Source organism: Charadrius vociferus, unplaced genomic scaffold (assembly GCF_000708025.1).
Source record: "Charadrius vociferus isolate BGI_N301 unplaced genomic scaffold, ASM70802v2 scaffold663, whole genome shotgun sequence".
Taxonomy (NCBI): Eukaryota; Metazoa; Chordata; class Aves; order Charadriiformes; family Charadriidae; genus Charadrius; species Charadrius vociferus.
The window spans coordinates 592,591-610,049 of NW_009647670.1; the positions used below are offsets into that span (position 1 = coordinate 592,591).

Here is a 17,459-nt window from a genome sequence, read left to right on the forward strand (position 1 = left end):
TGAACTGGTGCGTCCCTCTACGAGCTTCACCATTAACAGTATCTTACACTCTCCACTGAAAACAGCTGTTCAGCTAACTGTGGTAGAGATCGGGTTCAGTAATGAATTATGCCTTAAGACTGCAATCCAGCAAACTGACATCTCCCATAGCAACAAATGAACAGGTATCTTTCCACGCGTTCACTGTCTGTGTTTTTTTTTTTTCCATACTCTCAAACCTGACCACTAACAATGTTCATACACTCTTTTCACTTGCTTTCATGAACCGGTATCCAGGGCATTCAAATGTAGATGTGCCTTTAGCGTATTACCCATGCAAATTATTCACTATTGACTTCTCTGGTTACTTTGGCCATTAGCTGTTAACAGCAGTAGCTTGGGAATAACGTGGACCACAGGCATCCAAGTTAGCTTCTCCCACATCTAAACCAGAGCCCCCTCAGAGTGTGCTCTGTGCAGGTCCGTGGTGGTTCACGGATTGCTGTCACAGACTCGCTACCCACTCTAGTAGGCTTTGGGCTGTCTGTGAGAAACAGACGGTCAGGGACAGGTAAGGGAAGAGGTACTAGTTCTGCCTGTACGCATGTTACAGAGGAAGAACAGTACAGGGTTAAAACATGCACTTATTTTATCAATGCATGTGGAGGGTTGGACATGTATTATGCATGTTAAATGGACTAATGATTACTTAGAAACTTACAGAGATTTCATCCTTTGTAACGATAGAAGGGGACCAGGGACATTAATAGGAACAGGAGTGAACAAACCAAGGCTCCAATTCCTCCCCGGCCTGTATGTGATGTGCAGTCAATGGCAGTTAGCAACAAGGGAACCAAAGGAGACCTATGGCACCTGCAGTGATGTCTGTATACAGCCAGTGGACAGACCACTGTGGAAGTCACCAGGTGCTCATGCTGTGCTGCTAATTCAGACCAGGAGAAAACAAACAAAATGTATGTGCATGCATATAAAGCAGTGTTAGTCCCTCTTCCCCAAAGACGTGGAGATACAACAGCAGCAAATAGAACTACTTAAAGCAACTGTGTAAGTCAGTACTTACAACTCATCTTGGATGTTGTCAGTCAGTTTGAACAGCTGTTCTTGTCCTTCTGCTTGACTTTCTGAATAGCAGGGCAAGAGCCCTTGAGGTCCTCTACAGCAGCGGGGCTTTCTCACTCTCTCCGCTTGTGTCCTACATGCAAAATAAATGCAGAGACATGACTTAGTGCCGCAGCAGCACTTTTCCTTCCGCTTAAACCTGTCAGCACACAAAGCTCTATTTGTTGTGAAATATGAGGTGTGACAAAGCCTTTAAAAATAGAAGGTCTTCACAAATACAGCATATAGATTCTGTAATACTTGATCTGGAAGTTCTACATTTCAAAGAATGTCTCAGTTTTCCTCTACAATTACGGGGCAGCATACTAAATTAACAGAAGGAATAGCAACCTAAGTGGAGTATACTGTCTGCAGATTTTGGGATCTATTTATCAGCAGAGTTTACTGATTTGACTGTCTCACTTCTCTACAGAAGAGAAGAGTGCATCAACCTAGACAGAGCTCACCTTGATGGACAGTGTCAGTAGTTTGAAAATTGAAGAGTTATGGAAATAAGCACATGCAGTTAAAACAAAAGAAAAAGCCATGATTAATTAGTCTCTCCGTAGTAGAGTTTAGCATACTTTTTCTTGAGCATCTATTAAAAAATAACAATAAAAAAGACACGTACATGTGGCCTAACAGACATCAGAGGTTGGTACTGGCCACAGTGCTAAAGAAAGAACTGCAGGCTAGGTTCCTCCCTTAGCAGTATTTTGTTAAAAAATAATATTCTGAATTCCTTTAAGCTTTTGGAATGCTCTACCCCTGAAGAACTGTGTTACAGGCTGCCTAGCCCTGCTTTATTCTCTGTCCTTTCCCAACAGCATCACTCTAGGTCTGCTGCATGCTTTTTCATCTCTCTTTCAGGCTAGTGCTGTTAGTAATCTTCCAAGCCAAATGCACCACTTTTGATTAGCACGCTCTCCTTCCCATCTTGATGCTTTGTAAAGATCCTGTACAATGACCTGCTTCTATCCTTTCTGATCAGAAGACGGGAAAAAAATCGTTTTAGTTTTAGAAAACGCGTTTTCTTTTAAAGCTGCTTGGCAATAGCACACAAGAGTACTCGCCTTCTAAGCTTTGCTTTCTGCAGATGTTTTCTCTGGAGCCTTGTTTCTTTGTTACCTTTCCCTTTCAGCAGTCCTGTCCCAGACTTGCAACCCATGCACCCTTTGAAAATCTGTTTTCCTTCAGGTCTTTGACACCCTTGCCTTTTCATGGTGACAGGCATTGTTTTTTGCCCCTTTCCTTCCTGGTTGCAGTAAATGTTACTGCAACAGAATCTCTTACGTGTCATTCACGACTTAGTATCATCTTTGCTGCTCTCCCATTGGGTGACTGGCCTCTCAGTGTGTTTTGGCTATCATTGTTCTGTCTGGTATCAACAATGTATTTTGCAAACAAGGTATAGAAGCCAGATACTGGCTTTCCAGCACAGCAGAGAAAAACATCAGCCAATTCAATTTTTTAATACATTATGACTATCTGGCAAGTACTGATTTTGTTAATGAGACTGTAACATGCCTGACCTGTGTAACAAATTACAGTGGCTCAGAACTAGTGTGTATCACTGATCCTTTTTGAGAGAAACTTCAGGAGAGACAAAAAGCTGTTGACTTTGAAGCTGAACTATGGTTATGCTAAGATGGAAAGTCAGTTTGTCAGCAGGGAGAATGAAATGAAGAATGGAAATTCTCCAACTAAAAGAATGCGAAACAGAGCAGGGGCTTAAGAAACCATAACAAATGTTGTCATTAATAGTGCCAGTAAAATATTACCAGTTAAATTTTCAGTTTTACCTTTGCTGACAGATGTTCTCACTGCTTTACCTGTCTCGCTGCACTGCTTTCGGTTTTGGTTAGATGTTCATTTGTTAATTACAGTGTTATGCATCCAAGCTAAAAAATGCCAGTATGAAAACTGCTGTTTGCTGCATAAAGGTACTTAGTTTTCCTCATCTGCAAAATGTGCAGTGTCTTAACACTGTATTTTTTCCATCAGTAGCATTTCTCTGAATCAAAATAACCTAACCACTAGGTAAACAGATGACTTCCACAACCTATGTACGACTTAAAATTATTCCACTGCGTAACAGCTGTATGCACTGGTTAGAACTTCACTATTAAGTACTATAACTCTAGACCAAGTCACCTCTCCTGCCCCTCAGATCTTTTAATGTATAAACAGGATTAATCTGTACCAGGTACAGTTACGTGACAGTATTGTTATCATTCTGAACCTGCACCAAAGGTGAACAAGTGCGTGCCTGTTTTTAGCTATTAGATTCTTAGAAGGTAGTAAACAAAAGTTTGTGTTTGCCTTCATGAAAGGCAAAATGTTGAAGCAAAGTTCCAAAGAAATGGAAGGGTTCCAACCAGTGTTACTCACATCTTGCTTTTGTCCTGCTTCCTAACTTCCAAAAGCAGTAAAATGGCAAAATTTCACTTATCCAAGAAGCCCCCATTGGCTGTTAAACCTTTCTATAGCACCTGTAGCTTCTATTCACAAGTTTAAGAAGTGACTGTCTGAAGCACAATGTACAGTTTTTAATTAACTATTGGCCAATTAATAACTTTTTTACTTAGACACTTCCCTATTACACATTCAGGAAAGATAGATAACCATCTGTATGGGAAAGAGCAACAACACTGCATAATGGTTTTTACATTAACCATCTTTCAGATAAACATTCAACAGTGCTATCTTTTTCTGTAGTACCGTGAGAAGAGCTATCTGAAGCATTGCAAGCAAGACTACTGTAAAAATGAGGAAAGAATAGGCCTTTTAATCAGACCTATTCCATAGAAACCGGAACATCAGTGAACATTTGTTTCTACTGTTGGGCTTAGGTCAGATAGAAAGTACAAGTACTACAAAAGTACTAGGCCCCACAATGACTTTCCGGAAGGCTTGGCAGCTTCTGAGTTGTGGGTTTGGTTGTGGGTTATTTTTAGGTTTTGTTTTTGTTTTTAAATGGAAGAAGTACAGTGCTTATTGTCCCCACTGCTCCTCCATGCTAAAACGTTCATCCTGGTGATAAAAGATAATTCTCATCTTGGTGATAAGAAGGTCAGCTGCTTTTCAACTAAGTGCCACTACAGCTAGCATAAATTGCATTGATTTAATCCATCAGCCCCTTGGCAAACTGGTCTGTTTGGTCTGGACAGCTAAAAACATTCCACACGACTTGATTTTTTTTTTTTAATCTAAAAATTTGTTCTACTGTCTCAAGTTACGTTCTGTAAATAATAAGCAACACTGATGAAATGCAAAAAGCTGAAGATTTGTAAAGCAGAATGAACGGTGGTGTGCCCACATCTGTGTTACATTAAACATGCACTCAACAGATTTGCTGATTCTTTTTTAATAAGCACACAAAGGCAATACAAGACAGAAATGCCCTCACGTCTACTAGTCACAGCAGGGAAGAGTGCTGCTGAATGAAGACACAAAGAGATTGGAAATGGTGTCAGAAGGTTGAGGCACACACTCCAGTTCTTCACTGTTCAGACAAAGCTGAACACTGGAGAATCTCATTTCAGATGGCTGTATGCAACACTAAAAACAGTTAACAGTGTTAATTGGTTGGCTTTTGCCTAACAGTTGACAGAATTCTTGTGATTCAGTTGACCAGTTTTAAGCCAGAAGTTTTGCAATCAAACATCGTAAGGAAGTTGGTCAGGTATTGATTATAATTATTTATGAACTGAGATTGAAAAAGAACCTCTTACAAGAGACACCATATGTTTTACAGAATTACTTTTAACCTTGTGCCTTCACTACACCTTTACCCCTGTCAGGTACCCTGTCAGGTTTACACTATCTAATACGTAGATGTGATTCGTGCTGAGGTGCGTAAATACACAGTGTTTTCGAGAACTGTAACTGTTACTCATCTTTGAGTGCCTTTCAGATCTAAAAAATTTCCTTGAAGTGTACCTAGATTGCTTTGACAAAAACATAAAAAAAAATAAAAATCAGAAGGTATCAAATTTTGTATATCAACAGATGATAGTCCGTGAAAACAAAACATTGCACTTTGAAAATCATAAACAAAAGCATGTGTGTTTTTGCTGTTCCATTTTTCAATTTCCTCACTATCACACCCAGAATTATTATTCAGAATAAAACAACTTTAGGAAATTTAGCACCTTCTCCTGAGAGAACAAAAAACAACAAGGAAAAACCCCATGACCGACACAGCAGTTGTTACAACTTTTCATTTAAAACGTGTTATCCGTGGAATTTCTAATCTCTCCTCTCGGTAAGACAGCAGCACTGCCAACTACAAATCTCTTCAAAAAGCCCTACTTGAGCATATACACGGATTTTGATCCGTAATGGAAGAGTGCAAGGACACCCCAAATCCTGCACAAACGGCAGCTCTAAGTGCAAGGCGATGCAATTCTGGCATCTGAAACCAGTATTTAACGGAAGAGGTTCTTCACAGAGACTTCACCTGCTGTACTGCCTGCATGTCACCTAACCCCAAGTCCATTCTAGCTGACCAACTGAAGCCCTCCCAAGAGATCTCTCTGGCCACAGGGCTCTCCCCCACACTCTCTAGTATTAATTTTCTTCAGCTAGACCCAGTTCTTGCTGCCAAAACTTACAGCAACTGTCATCAATGTGTCGCATTCATAAAGGTGTTCCACTTCAACAACCTCATCATTCCAACCCATTTAAAGCAATAACTTCGTGGTTCTGGTATAGCTCAAATTCTGTCAGTGTTTCCATTGTAAACTTGTTTTTTCAGGTTTGCATAAAATTTATTGATAAAAGCCTGCTCTGGGCTGTAACTTGGCATACTGACTTTCAGCCTGGGAACAATTTTTATTCCCTTGAAATAATGATAAAACAACCTTAGTTCAAACAAAGGAAAATTGGCAGGTAATATAAGCCTACGAAACAATTCAATTGCTGCTAGTATTTTGAAGAAATAATATCGAACCTGTTGCTTTCTTGGCTCTGGAAAAAGTCTGCTTCATGAATACAGGGAGTGCTTTGTCTAAGGAGGCTTTAGTGCATTTCAGACATTAAGGAGTGACTTAATCTGATAAGTTGAAGGAGGAATAGCCTTACATCTTCTGTCATAAAATACGCAACAACTAAAATACCCACTACAGTTGCTCGAGTTCAGTACTGAACTGCACCTGCAGCCATCTGTAAGTACCATCATTGCATGCACATAATTTCCACCAAACACAGAACGAAGACAGTACTCATCTCATGGAGGGAGGACACAGTGTAAAGCATACTCAGAAGTGCCACAATCAATTAAATGCTAAACAACGTATACCTTAAAAATTAATCTAAAAGTTCAGCCATCACAGCAACAAACTGCAGATGATGCAGTCATTGTGAGCATAACAAACGAAAACAAATGTATGCCATTTCTGATACAGTCTGCATTTCATATCACACCTTTGCAAAATACTAAAAATCCCCTACTTCCATGATTCTTTTCTCACTGATGTACTTACTTTGTACTTTGATTTGAATGAAAAAAATGTCCCCTGCATTTACTGAGCACAAGGGGACAGACAGCGTTAGTTTTTATGTGCTAGTTCTCTGCGTCTGAGAACATTAAATTACTTGGGCCCATTTCAAAAAGGCCTATGGCAATCCAGACTTCATGTTCTGTTGCGACTCTACTGGCAGATGGTAATGCTGTATTTCACAGGGTAAGTACTGCTGCCTCCTTCCCCATGTTGGGCTTTAGTGGCGCATTTCCCAACGGGCAGGTAATTTCTTGAAGACCTGACACCTGAACCCAGAGATACAGCATAGCTCTGTGATAGAATCTGTTCACCGGTTCAGACATACAGATGCTTTTAAGGTGTGTTAAAAATGAACATGCAGTGCAGTCAGTCCGAGTGTTGGATTTGGCATTAGAATGTCTGTTAGATGCAAGAATGTGTAAAATCATGAGCCAGACAGCTCCCTGCTGACTGCATATCTGAGGAAGCTTATATGCATCGTTTATTCCAGCAAATGCATGGAATATATTGTGCTTGTTAAATGTGTTCCCAAAATGCTAGTTTCAGGCAGAAACATGCAAATAAATGGTGCCTAGGGTTAAAACCTCCCACTTACAGTCAAATCCCTCCTCTTTCGAGGGATCTACCAGCTCAGATGCTGAAGACCTTTATCTGACCCAGTATACTTTTAGGAGAACTACAGCATGCTGAAGAAGCAACTGTTTATCATGTAGGCTGTTCCTGCCAACTTCTTAGAGATATAGCTCTTCTCTCTTCCCCTGTCTCTTGTATACAAGATCAAAACAAAATTGAAAACTATTCATTGGGTTTACGATTGTGCATCACCTCTTCAGACTCCAAGTTCAAAAGGAGGTGAGAAGAGCTTAACGAAGACATCAAGAATCACTTAATTAGAAACAGCAGAGCAGCAGATGTACTTGCCGAAACGGCATGTTCTTACAATGTCCATATTACAAATCCAAGATCTGCGTAAGCTGTGTGTGCTTGCACACTAGACAACTGCATGGCACTGACACCAGTCGTACTCTGTGCATCAACCAGTGTTCAACCTTTGGCACTTGCTCCACTTCTGACTAATAGCCACACAGCAAACAAGTGCTTTTTCAAGCGTTTTGATATCATCAAACTTAAGAAATTAACAAAATGTAACACTGCCATTCAGTTTCCAACTTCTCCTAGACTCTTCCTGTACTGATCACAGAGTGATGACTGGAGTTGTCACCTTAAAGTTTCCTGTCTCTCAAACGTGTTGAAAAATGCTCCCATTCACCTTATGAGTCAATGTAAAAGATAGGGTTCTCGGCAGGGATGTCTTGCAAACACCTACCTGAAAAACATGAGCTGAATATGCCTCAGTGAAGATTAAAATGCCCAGGGCCATACTGTTACTCTGCCTCAGCACACAGTGCAAGGTCTTAAAACTTTTGCACAGTCTGCTGGCAGGCAGGGCAGTGCAGTAGATGGGTCATTAGTCTTATTTCTGTGCTTATAACGGTCCCATCAAACCCCGTGAATGCTGGCCTAGCAATGCCCATCTGTAAACGCAAACACAGTTGCTTTACTTCGAGCGTAACATACTTGGAGCATAACAGAAATGTTTCCCTATTGTACTCCTATCTTTCCGGGAAAGCAAATCCTCTTTGGGGAAGAAAGCAAACCAGGAGCCCCTGCCCAGCACCAGGACAGTAGCTGCTAGGTCTAAGTGAAGAGCTACGTGAAACGAACCATGATGACTGTGTTCTCTTCAGACGCTCCTTTCTATACTTTTCAGTTAGCGCAACAAGGGTTGCAACAAGCGCAGCAAAGTCCTCTAGCACAAACTTCAGCTAACGAAAAGCTACTCAAAGTTTGGTTTTATTTTTAAAGCTAGGAGTTGCAAGAACAATTCAAATCAACTGGCTGTACTTCCAAAACTGATAAAGAGTGTTCCACATGTTAACAGCAACATTAGGTGAAAAAATTATCTATAAAAATACCAGCCGCATGCGAAATGAGGTGACATCAAGGCAATAAATAGCTCCATCTGTATGAGAGAGTTTGTAGAACAACCCAGAAGACATCTTTGAACAAAAAACTATGGATAAAATAGTACTGGAAAAAAAAGTGGGTTGGATTTTTTTTTGTAAAAAAAAAAAATAAATATCACTTTTACATATTTTTCTCAGATCACTTTATAAATCTGCTGCACATTAGAAATCAGACACACATGTATTTTTTCCAAGTAAAGAAAGTTGAAGGTTTACATTTTTAATAGCAATGTGACTATTTCTGAATGGCAGCAGTATATATTACATGCAGTGTGAGAGGGTTAAACAGGACAGCCTCAACTCTTTATAAACTTTTGCCCTCTGGATATGTACTCATTGGCTGCTGTACAAGACTTGAGCTGTATTACACGCCTTAACGATATGGTTCAACTGTCGGTCAGGCTCAGGGCCTGGCAATAGGCCAGACCGCAATCAATGGGACACAAACCTCCCCCTTTCAGATCATCACGAAGGCTCATATTATCTCCTTTTTGTCGTGCTGGTTAAATTTATGGAGCAGAACCCCGAAGCTGCATTCCTTGGCTTGGGCCGGCCCACGCGGGCCTCCCTTTGTTTGGTACTGTAAGCGAGGCGTGCTTTGGAGGATTGCAGGGTTGTTAGTTCAGGCACTGACTGTTTGCTCATGACTGAAATGAAAAGAGTTCAGTGGAAGGGCAAAAGGACAGCACAAGTGTAAAACCCCATCCCAGCAGGCCCTGGGCTCCCATCTACAGACTGGACTAGGACTGAACAGAAAACCTCACCATTAAGGACAAAGGAAAAAATCTGTCTAGTAACAGGTAAACAGCCGAGCAGTACGTTAGCACATACCTTGCCGCAAGGTCCCTTGCTTTCAAGTAAGCCTGTAATTACTACCTAAATATGCACCTCAACTAATCTGGCTTAAAATATTGCTTAGAAGTGGTATTAGTTTTAAAGCAATGCTGGATCTTTTACTTTGAAAAGAAAACCTGTCCGTACAAACAGTATGTCGTGGTTTAGGCCGAACCAGCCACTGGGCGAGTGACAGATGCTCCCCCCTACCTCTCTTCAAAGAGAGAGGCAGAGCAGGGAAAAGGAGACTTATGAGTTTAGAAGGAACTAAACTACTTTAATGAAACATTAATAATAAAATAAAAAGAAAATAATGGAATATATCTAAAACTGTATCAAGCTCCCAGGATGATCACATCACCAGCTGGCACTGTGGAAGTGCCAGACTGGACTCGGCGACGGGCAGGAACTGGATTCAGGATCTGGATTCACAGAACCACACAGAATCACAGAATGGTCAGGGTTGGAAGGGACCTCTGGAGATCATCTAGTCCAACCCTCCTGCCAGAGCAGGGTCACCTACAACAGGTTGCACAGGACAGCGTCCAGGCGGGTTTTGAATGTCTCCCGAGTGGGGGGCTCCACCACCCCTCTGGGCAGCCTGTGCCAGTGCTCCACTACCCTCAAAGTAAAGAAGTTCCTTCTCATGTTAAGATGGAACTTCCTATGTTCAAGTTTATGCCCATTACCCCTCGTCCTATCACTGGGCGCCACTGAAAAAAGACTACTCCCATCCCCCTGGCATCCTCCCATTATTGGGTCACCTGTCCTGTCTGCTCCTCCCGCCAAGTGGGACTCCTCTACACTTTTCTGCTGCCGACCCTCCACTGGCGCAAGTAACAAAGTTGGCTGGCCTTGGGTGTTACAGCACTAAGTATAAGCAAGAGCCTCTCTGCATACCATTCGTTGGCATCAACTACATAGGTCTGATCACTCTGAGCGAACAGTGTCTGCACAACATGCTGTTAATTTCAGTAGTCAGAAGAGGCCCAGCTAAAAAGTAAAGTTACTGAGCAAAATTGGTTCTGTTTTACCTCAAACCAGGACCCAGTACTACCTGTCCAGCTGCATGGTTTAGTATTTCTACCATTTTAAACGTGGAGTAACCTCAGAGAACCTGATGTTGTGATATTTATGCTTGGGAGGAGGATGCAGTAAGTAATTCTAGTAAGACACAAAACTACTGGAAATACAGTAGGGAGAGGAGAGATTTTCATTTTGTATATAATGGGCGTTTCATACATCTTCATATTTGGTCTCAGAATGGAAAAAGTCCACCTTTGGGTATGCTCAGATACTCTCTACTCAAAGCTTTATTAATGTGGGAATTAAAGGCCGCTTCTTGATACAGGTCACAAAATGAAGGACATAAAGAAACCTTTAACATGATCTCAAAGGCAAAGAATCTGGAGTGAAAGCAAATGGAAAGCCAACTTGAAAGATGGTATTCCAAATACACACAAGAGAAACAAATACATACACGGAAAACCACAAGGACTCTTACTGATTATGCACGTAATATAAGGTACCCGTGTATTTATTCTTCAGCACAGGAAATATCTCCACTTACCTTCATCAGTGTAAGACTAGTAAAACTTATTCCCAGAAAGCTGCCCTAGACTGACTGTACCAGACTTCACCCCTTTGGCACAACCAGCAGGTATTTCAGGACATGAGGTCATACAGCCACTGCACTCGCGAGCAATTCATGCCATTTGTGCTTTAGAAACAAGTAAATAAACAAATGCTATATTCCTATTGCATTACACCAGTTTCATCTTTCCTACTATTTTTATGAACTGAAAATACTACTAAGAGGGCCAAAAGATATTATAAAAACTCGCAGAATGCATATTAAGTTTTTTTCAATTCTGGAGATCAAGTCCGACTGGTTTAATGCAGTCTGCTGATTTGTCCTGGTACATTCCAACAGACATGTCTGTTTTGAATAAAGCTTTTGTTCGTTTCTGGTGCACATACGCTTTCAACTTATCCCACCTAATTCTAAGCAAGTAGATTTGTGAATGGGAATTGTGAATACTTTATTGCCTGGTCTTAGATGACTTTTTAGTTTGTTCTGCTGATGCTAACGAATGAATATAATTTTTTCTTTTTCAGAGTCTCTCCAATTCCATTCTAGGAGACACCATTGCAGACTAGTTAAATCTGCAGCTCTCTGTAATTGTTTCCACCCAAGAAAACTATTACATAGAATACACCGGAACAGCAGCATCATTTAGCAGAGTGCTTTCTGAATAAGGAAGGATCTAAAAAACACATGAATGCCAGAAAACAGGAAACATACAACACAATAAAAGGTGTTCCTTTTATGTTTTGCCCTTGATGTCCAAAAGCTTTTGCTGAAATATAAGGTAAGTAGAAAAAATACACAAACTCTAGAAATACAAGTATTTTCTAAGGAAATAAAATTTTCTCCCTGTCTAGATGCATTTCTTTTAGTTAATAGCTAAATACTGTGAAGTGGGCACACAGTACAAGAATTCCATTTTGTGGAGCAAATGCAGTCCTCTTAACTGTCAGTTAAAGTGTAAGAAGGAGGATAAATCTCTTGTAAATGCAACAAAGGATTTATCAGCTCCTTTCAGAATTAAGTTCATAATTGCTTAAATTTCTGAAGGACTATGCCAGGCCTACACAACAGTCCCTTAGATTTAACCTAACTGGAAAACATTACCTACCTACTGCAAACAGAAGCACAGACTGGCAGGGGTTGGAAGGGAACTCTGGAGATGATCCCGTCCAACCCCCCTGACAAAGCAGGGTCACCCAGAGCAGGTTGGACAGGAACGTATCCAGGCAGGTTTTGAATTCCAGAGAAGGAGACTCCACAGCCTCTCTGGGCAGCCTGTGCCAGGGCTCTGCCACCCTCACAGTACACAAATTTTTCCCCATGTTGAGACAGAATTTCCCATGTTCCAGTTTGTGCCCATTACCCTTGTCCTGTCGGTGAGCACTGCTGAAAAGAGTCTGACCTCATCCTCTTGCCACCTAACCTTTAGATATTGGTAAGCATTGATGAGATCCCCTCTCAGCCTTCTCTTCTCCAGGCTGAACCCAGGGCTCTCAGCCTTCCCTCATCAGAGAGATGCTCCAGTCCCCTGATCATCTTTGTAGCCTCCACTGGACTCTCTACAGTAATTCCCTGTCTTTCTTGAACTGGGGAGCCCCAAACTGGACACAGTACTCCATATGTGGCCTCACCAGGACTGACTTCCCTCAACCTGCTGGCTGTAGTCTTTTCAATGCACCCCAGGATACCATTGGCTTTCTTGGCCACAAGGGCACCTTGCTGGCTCATGGTCAACTTGTTGTCCACCAGGACTCCCAAGGTCCCTCTAAGCAGAGCTGCTTTCTAGCAGGTTAGCCCCTAACCTGTACTGGTGCATGGGTTTACTCCCCTGTAGGTGCAGGACCCTACACCTGCCCTTGCTGCACGTCACTGGGTTCCTCTCTGCCCAACTCTGCAGCCTGTCCAGGTCTCGCTGTATGGTGGCACAGCCTTCTGGTGCGTCAGCCACTACTCCCAATTTTGTGTCATCAGCAAACTTGCGGAGGTTACATTCTGTCCCCTCATCCGGGTCGTTGATGAATATATTGACTGTGTTGAACAACACTGGAATATGTTGAACAGAACTGCTGAATGTCTGCCTGTCCTGAAAAGCAGCAGCTTCCCTAAGTGTCATGTTTAAAGTGAGCAAGCGTTGGACCCATGCTGTCCATTTTCACCCAGCTCTCCTTTCATACCAGACTGGCGTAATACAACATCATGCCTTTTCCTCACAAACCCACACCTTTTCCAAACTGGTTACTGTACAGGATGAAATCAAGCTTAATCTGGTTCCTGTTCTGAACCCAGCCACAGCAGCAGTCTCTCCTTACTCCAGAAGCTATGCAAGTTTCACTCCATGCAGTACCCTTTAGACAGAAACATACTTGTCTCTAGTTGCAACTTACCAAGGCACTAGTAAATATTTTGGTTTCAGGGAGGCTATCACAGTAAGAACTATTCATTCATTTTTTTGAAATTATTCGTTGCTTTTAATGAATGCACATCCAAAGAAAAACATAATTCCACATTTTATGCTCAGCTAACTATTTGGCATTATTCACTTTAATGTTTTTCACTCATCCGTTCCCCCCTCGCAACACTCCCCTCCAGTGCCCCTGTCCCTTTCTGTCCCTTAACCAACAGTCTGAATGCATCCGGGGTATCTTTCTGCCCTCAAATGTCAAATTAAACACTGATGTTTTAGTGGAAAATCCTTTTTCCTTACAAAATAGATGCTGGTATTTAGAATGACAGTTCAGTCTCTCCTAAAGTTTCCCTTTTCGGTGCTAACAGACACATTACCAATGGTGAAACCCAGTGACCATACAGTTTTCTTAAACAGGGCTTTTGTTCAGTTTTATCAGTAGGAATACATTCTGTCATGGCAAAGCAAAAAGGCTTTAAACAAAAGAAGCTGCACAACTAAAGGTTTAGCACTCCCTGATGGAATTTAAGCCATCTAGAACTTCTTTGCTAATATGTAGGGTACACAAAACCCCAGAAGTGAAATGCAAAGAGGAGCTGTAATGAAGAGCCTCGGCAACTTTAACCCTCGGGCTTGGAAAAGTGTCTTTAAACATAGGTAAGGCGTTTGTTTTCAAGTTTTCAAGTTTTCCTATCTCAGACCTTGCTACTCAAAGTGTAGTTTGTAAGCTCCAGAGGCTAATCACAGATGTCACACATGTAAAATGTCAGACCTGCGTGACATTAGCCTAATGCAACATAGCCTAATGCAAACCAGTAATTGCTTATTTTTTTCTACGACCTCCTAGTACTTAAAAACATTCATATACAGCAGATGTGAGAGTAACCACATCTATACAATATTAACGAGTATTATGTTGCTGCTGTAGGTCCAAACACTGTGGTTTTTGCTTCCACTCCTTCCAATAGAGTCAAGTTCAAAAATGGGGACAAAGACAACCAACTGTAAAGACAACTGATTTCACAAAGACTCCAGCTAGAAATGGTATCTAGTAATGCAGTTACCTAGCAATAACTTCCTGGAAACATTCTTCAGACATAAAGCAAAGCAAAGCGTTATAGTTTGGTTTTACAGCGGGGACCAATTCATGTCCATTCAACCCTCTAATGAGAAAAGGGAGAGCGGTATGTTAGCACAGAGTTTGGATTCTCCAAATCATCCGGACTTCTGCTGGGTGCTAAGCGGCAAACAGTGCTTTCCTACAACGAACAATGCAGGGACACAGGGAGTTGTGACATTTTTATACATAGGGCTCTACAATTATAGACTCTGCAATAAAACATGATTAAGCAAACTGAAAGTTTGAAAGGTTTATCTTGCTTTTATCCTGTGGATTAAAAAAAATGATGAAAACTATACGCATCAGAGTTATTTTCTTAAACCATGCTTAGCAAATTCTGCTTTATTGTGAAGAACAGAGGCTGTGCTCAAGTAATGATCCTTCAGCTCTTTGTCCTAGAGGGGCAAGGCACAGGGAGAGACCTGTGAGATGCCCGGCCTGTCAGTCCTGGAGGAGGGTGCGGAAAAAATGCAGTCCCCGCCCCCTTCTTTCTCACACACACAAGTTCTTGGGCTTAACTCTACTGTCCTTTATTTCTAAAGTCAGATCACTTTAAAAAAATTATTTTTATTTCTTGAAATAATAAGTTTTATTAACTAAAGACTCACTTCTTTAGGATTAGTCACTGTATGAGTATATAGAGATTCAGAAGTGCAGTGAGATGTGGGCTGGCAGCGCACTCCATCCTCAATTCTCATGATTTTCGACACTCCAGAAGAGTAACCACATGCCTCAACTGCTTTAATTCCTTCCATAGAGCTTTAAGGGGAAGTAGACAGGTGGAGTCAATACGCAAAGCAGTCTTGACAGGATTCCACTCACCGTCAGGTATAATCATCACTTGAGACTCTTCTGACAAAAAGCCCTATTAGTTTCTCAATGTACAGCACGTGAGACTTATTTCTGTGTAGTCTGGGGAAGACTGCATTTGTTTCTAATCTGAGTCATTCCTTTGGAACATAATTCTGAGTAAGGGCAAGAAAAAAACAAATCATTCTTATAGAAAGCTGTAGAAGATAAATCCATAATCACAACTACAATCCAGAAGCATCTCATGGCCACAAGAAGCACTCTTTGACTAGGCAAAAGGAATAGAGAACCATTTTCTCTTCATTCTGAAGGATAGCTTCATTTATTTAGAAATCATTTACGTCTTAGATGGTGGATTATTGTCTCTTTCTAGTTAAGAAACTAAAATAGCTGAGGTGCATTTCCATTAAAAAAATCAAGGTTTAAAGATGAAATTATCCATACTGCAGAGGTGCAGGGCTGCAGTTTGAAGAACTACCTCCCGCCCCCCAAGAAAATCTACAGTCGCTTACGCAACAAGCAAGAGTAGACACTTGAACAGAACGGGATCTCCAACAGAACTACACAAAGTTATCAGTGATAAATTAAAACCTAACAGAAGAATACTGAGCAAGTGAGACTGGTAACAGAAAATGATTAAAGCAGGGAGAAGTGCTACAAAATGTGTGGGCACAAAACCAGGCTCGCTTAACTTCAAGGATCTTGCAGAAGCAGCATGTAAAATTGTATTTGGAGAAGACAAACTAAGAGGTGTTTAAAACTCCAGTGAGGACAGTGAAGTACTAAAGAACCTGAAGAGGTCAGAAATATGGCAGGAAATGAAATGGGATTCAACCTACAAAATTGCAACCTGGTTCATCTGGGGAAAAATAATCCAGAACACAAATATTAAATGACGAGAAGATATTTGCAAAGCAGTAAAATAAAACGAAACAGAAAAAAACCCTCAACCTCTTAGGGGAAAATAGCAAGCAGAAAACTGGATATCAGTTTGCAATGTGATACGGCAGTAAAACCAGCCAACACAATTTTGGATGACTTGCAGAACACAGCTTGTCACAGAACAGGGATAGGACGGTCCCTTTTCACACAGGACTGATGGGAACTTACAGACTGGGGGGATTTCAAAGGAACTCGACAACAGCAATGGAGGAATCTGGGTAGAGTAATGACAGAAGAATGTAAACCCATAAAATCGAGTTCAGCAGTGACTGAAGATGGGAGGTAGGGCTAACACTGAGGAAAAGCCGATGTCTACAGCCATTTAACAGGGTGACGCAGGAGTAAAATGGACAAACTTGCTCAAAAGAAAACAGATCATCTGAGAAAGAAGTTCACTATAAAGACCACTGGGAAAAAAAGAGGAAAGAGGATATGAAGGAAATCACACTGCCTAAGTCATGTACAGATTAGACCAATAAATCAGCTAAGCTGTCCTGTACACAACATTTCCAGATTTTACACAACACACTAGCTGATAAATATATTTCCTCTCTGGCTTCTAGGAGAATCTTAGGAAGGGCTTACCAGGAGAAGAATAACATCTCGTTCACCAGAGTTGTGGTCCACACACGACTGACATTACTGCAAAGACTCCTGAAGTCTGATCTAGATCGAGTCCAAGGTCAGGACGGAATTTGGGACACATACAGAGGTATTAAGGTTCAAGCATTATTTACCTTGAAAACTTCAGAACCTTGAGAACATCCTCTCCCCAATATATTAGCTGAGCCAGTGTTCCATACAACTAGCTACACATTTTCTACTTCTTCTCAGTGTCACTGATACTCATGCTGGCAAGCCTACTGCTTTTGACCTTAGAATAGAAATCATAGCTAACAGAGACATGGATGCACAAAGGAAAAAAAAAAAAAAATCACCTGTTGTTGACATTGTCTCAAACTGCAACCTCACTGCACGTTTGCGAGTGATGGAATGAAAGCGGTGAACAGAAGAACAACTAGCGCAGGCTGCTTCTTTCCAGGTGAAGTACATTTAAAAGAATCAAATATTTACATAAGACTTTTCTGTGACCATTAATGGCTTCCCAATCTCAAACTATTCTTAACTA

The 17,459-nt window shown here is 41.2% G+C and overlaps 1 protein-coding gene across 1 annotated transcript in view; it reads right to left on the reverse strand.

Moving 5' to 3' along the window:
• The window catches only part of VPS13D (vacuolar protein sorting 13 homolog D (S. cerevisiae)), a 103,750-nt gene that overhangs the window by 4,727 nt on the left and 81,564 nt on the right, over positions 1–17,459 (reverse strand). The window contains 1 exon segment of the mRNA XM_009881076.1: positions 1,061–1,192. Within this exon segment, the coding sequence (XP_009879378.1) occupies positions 1,061–1,192 (132 nt within the window).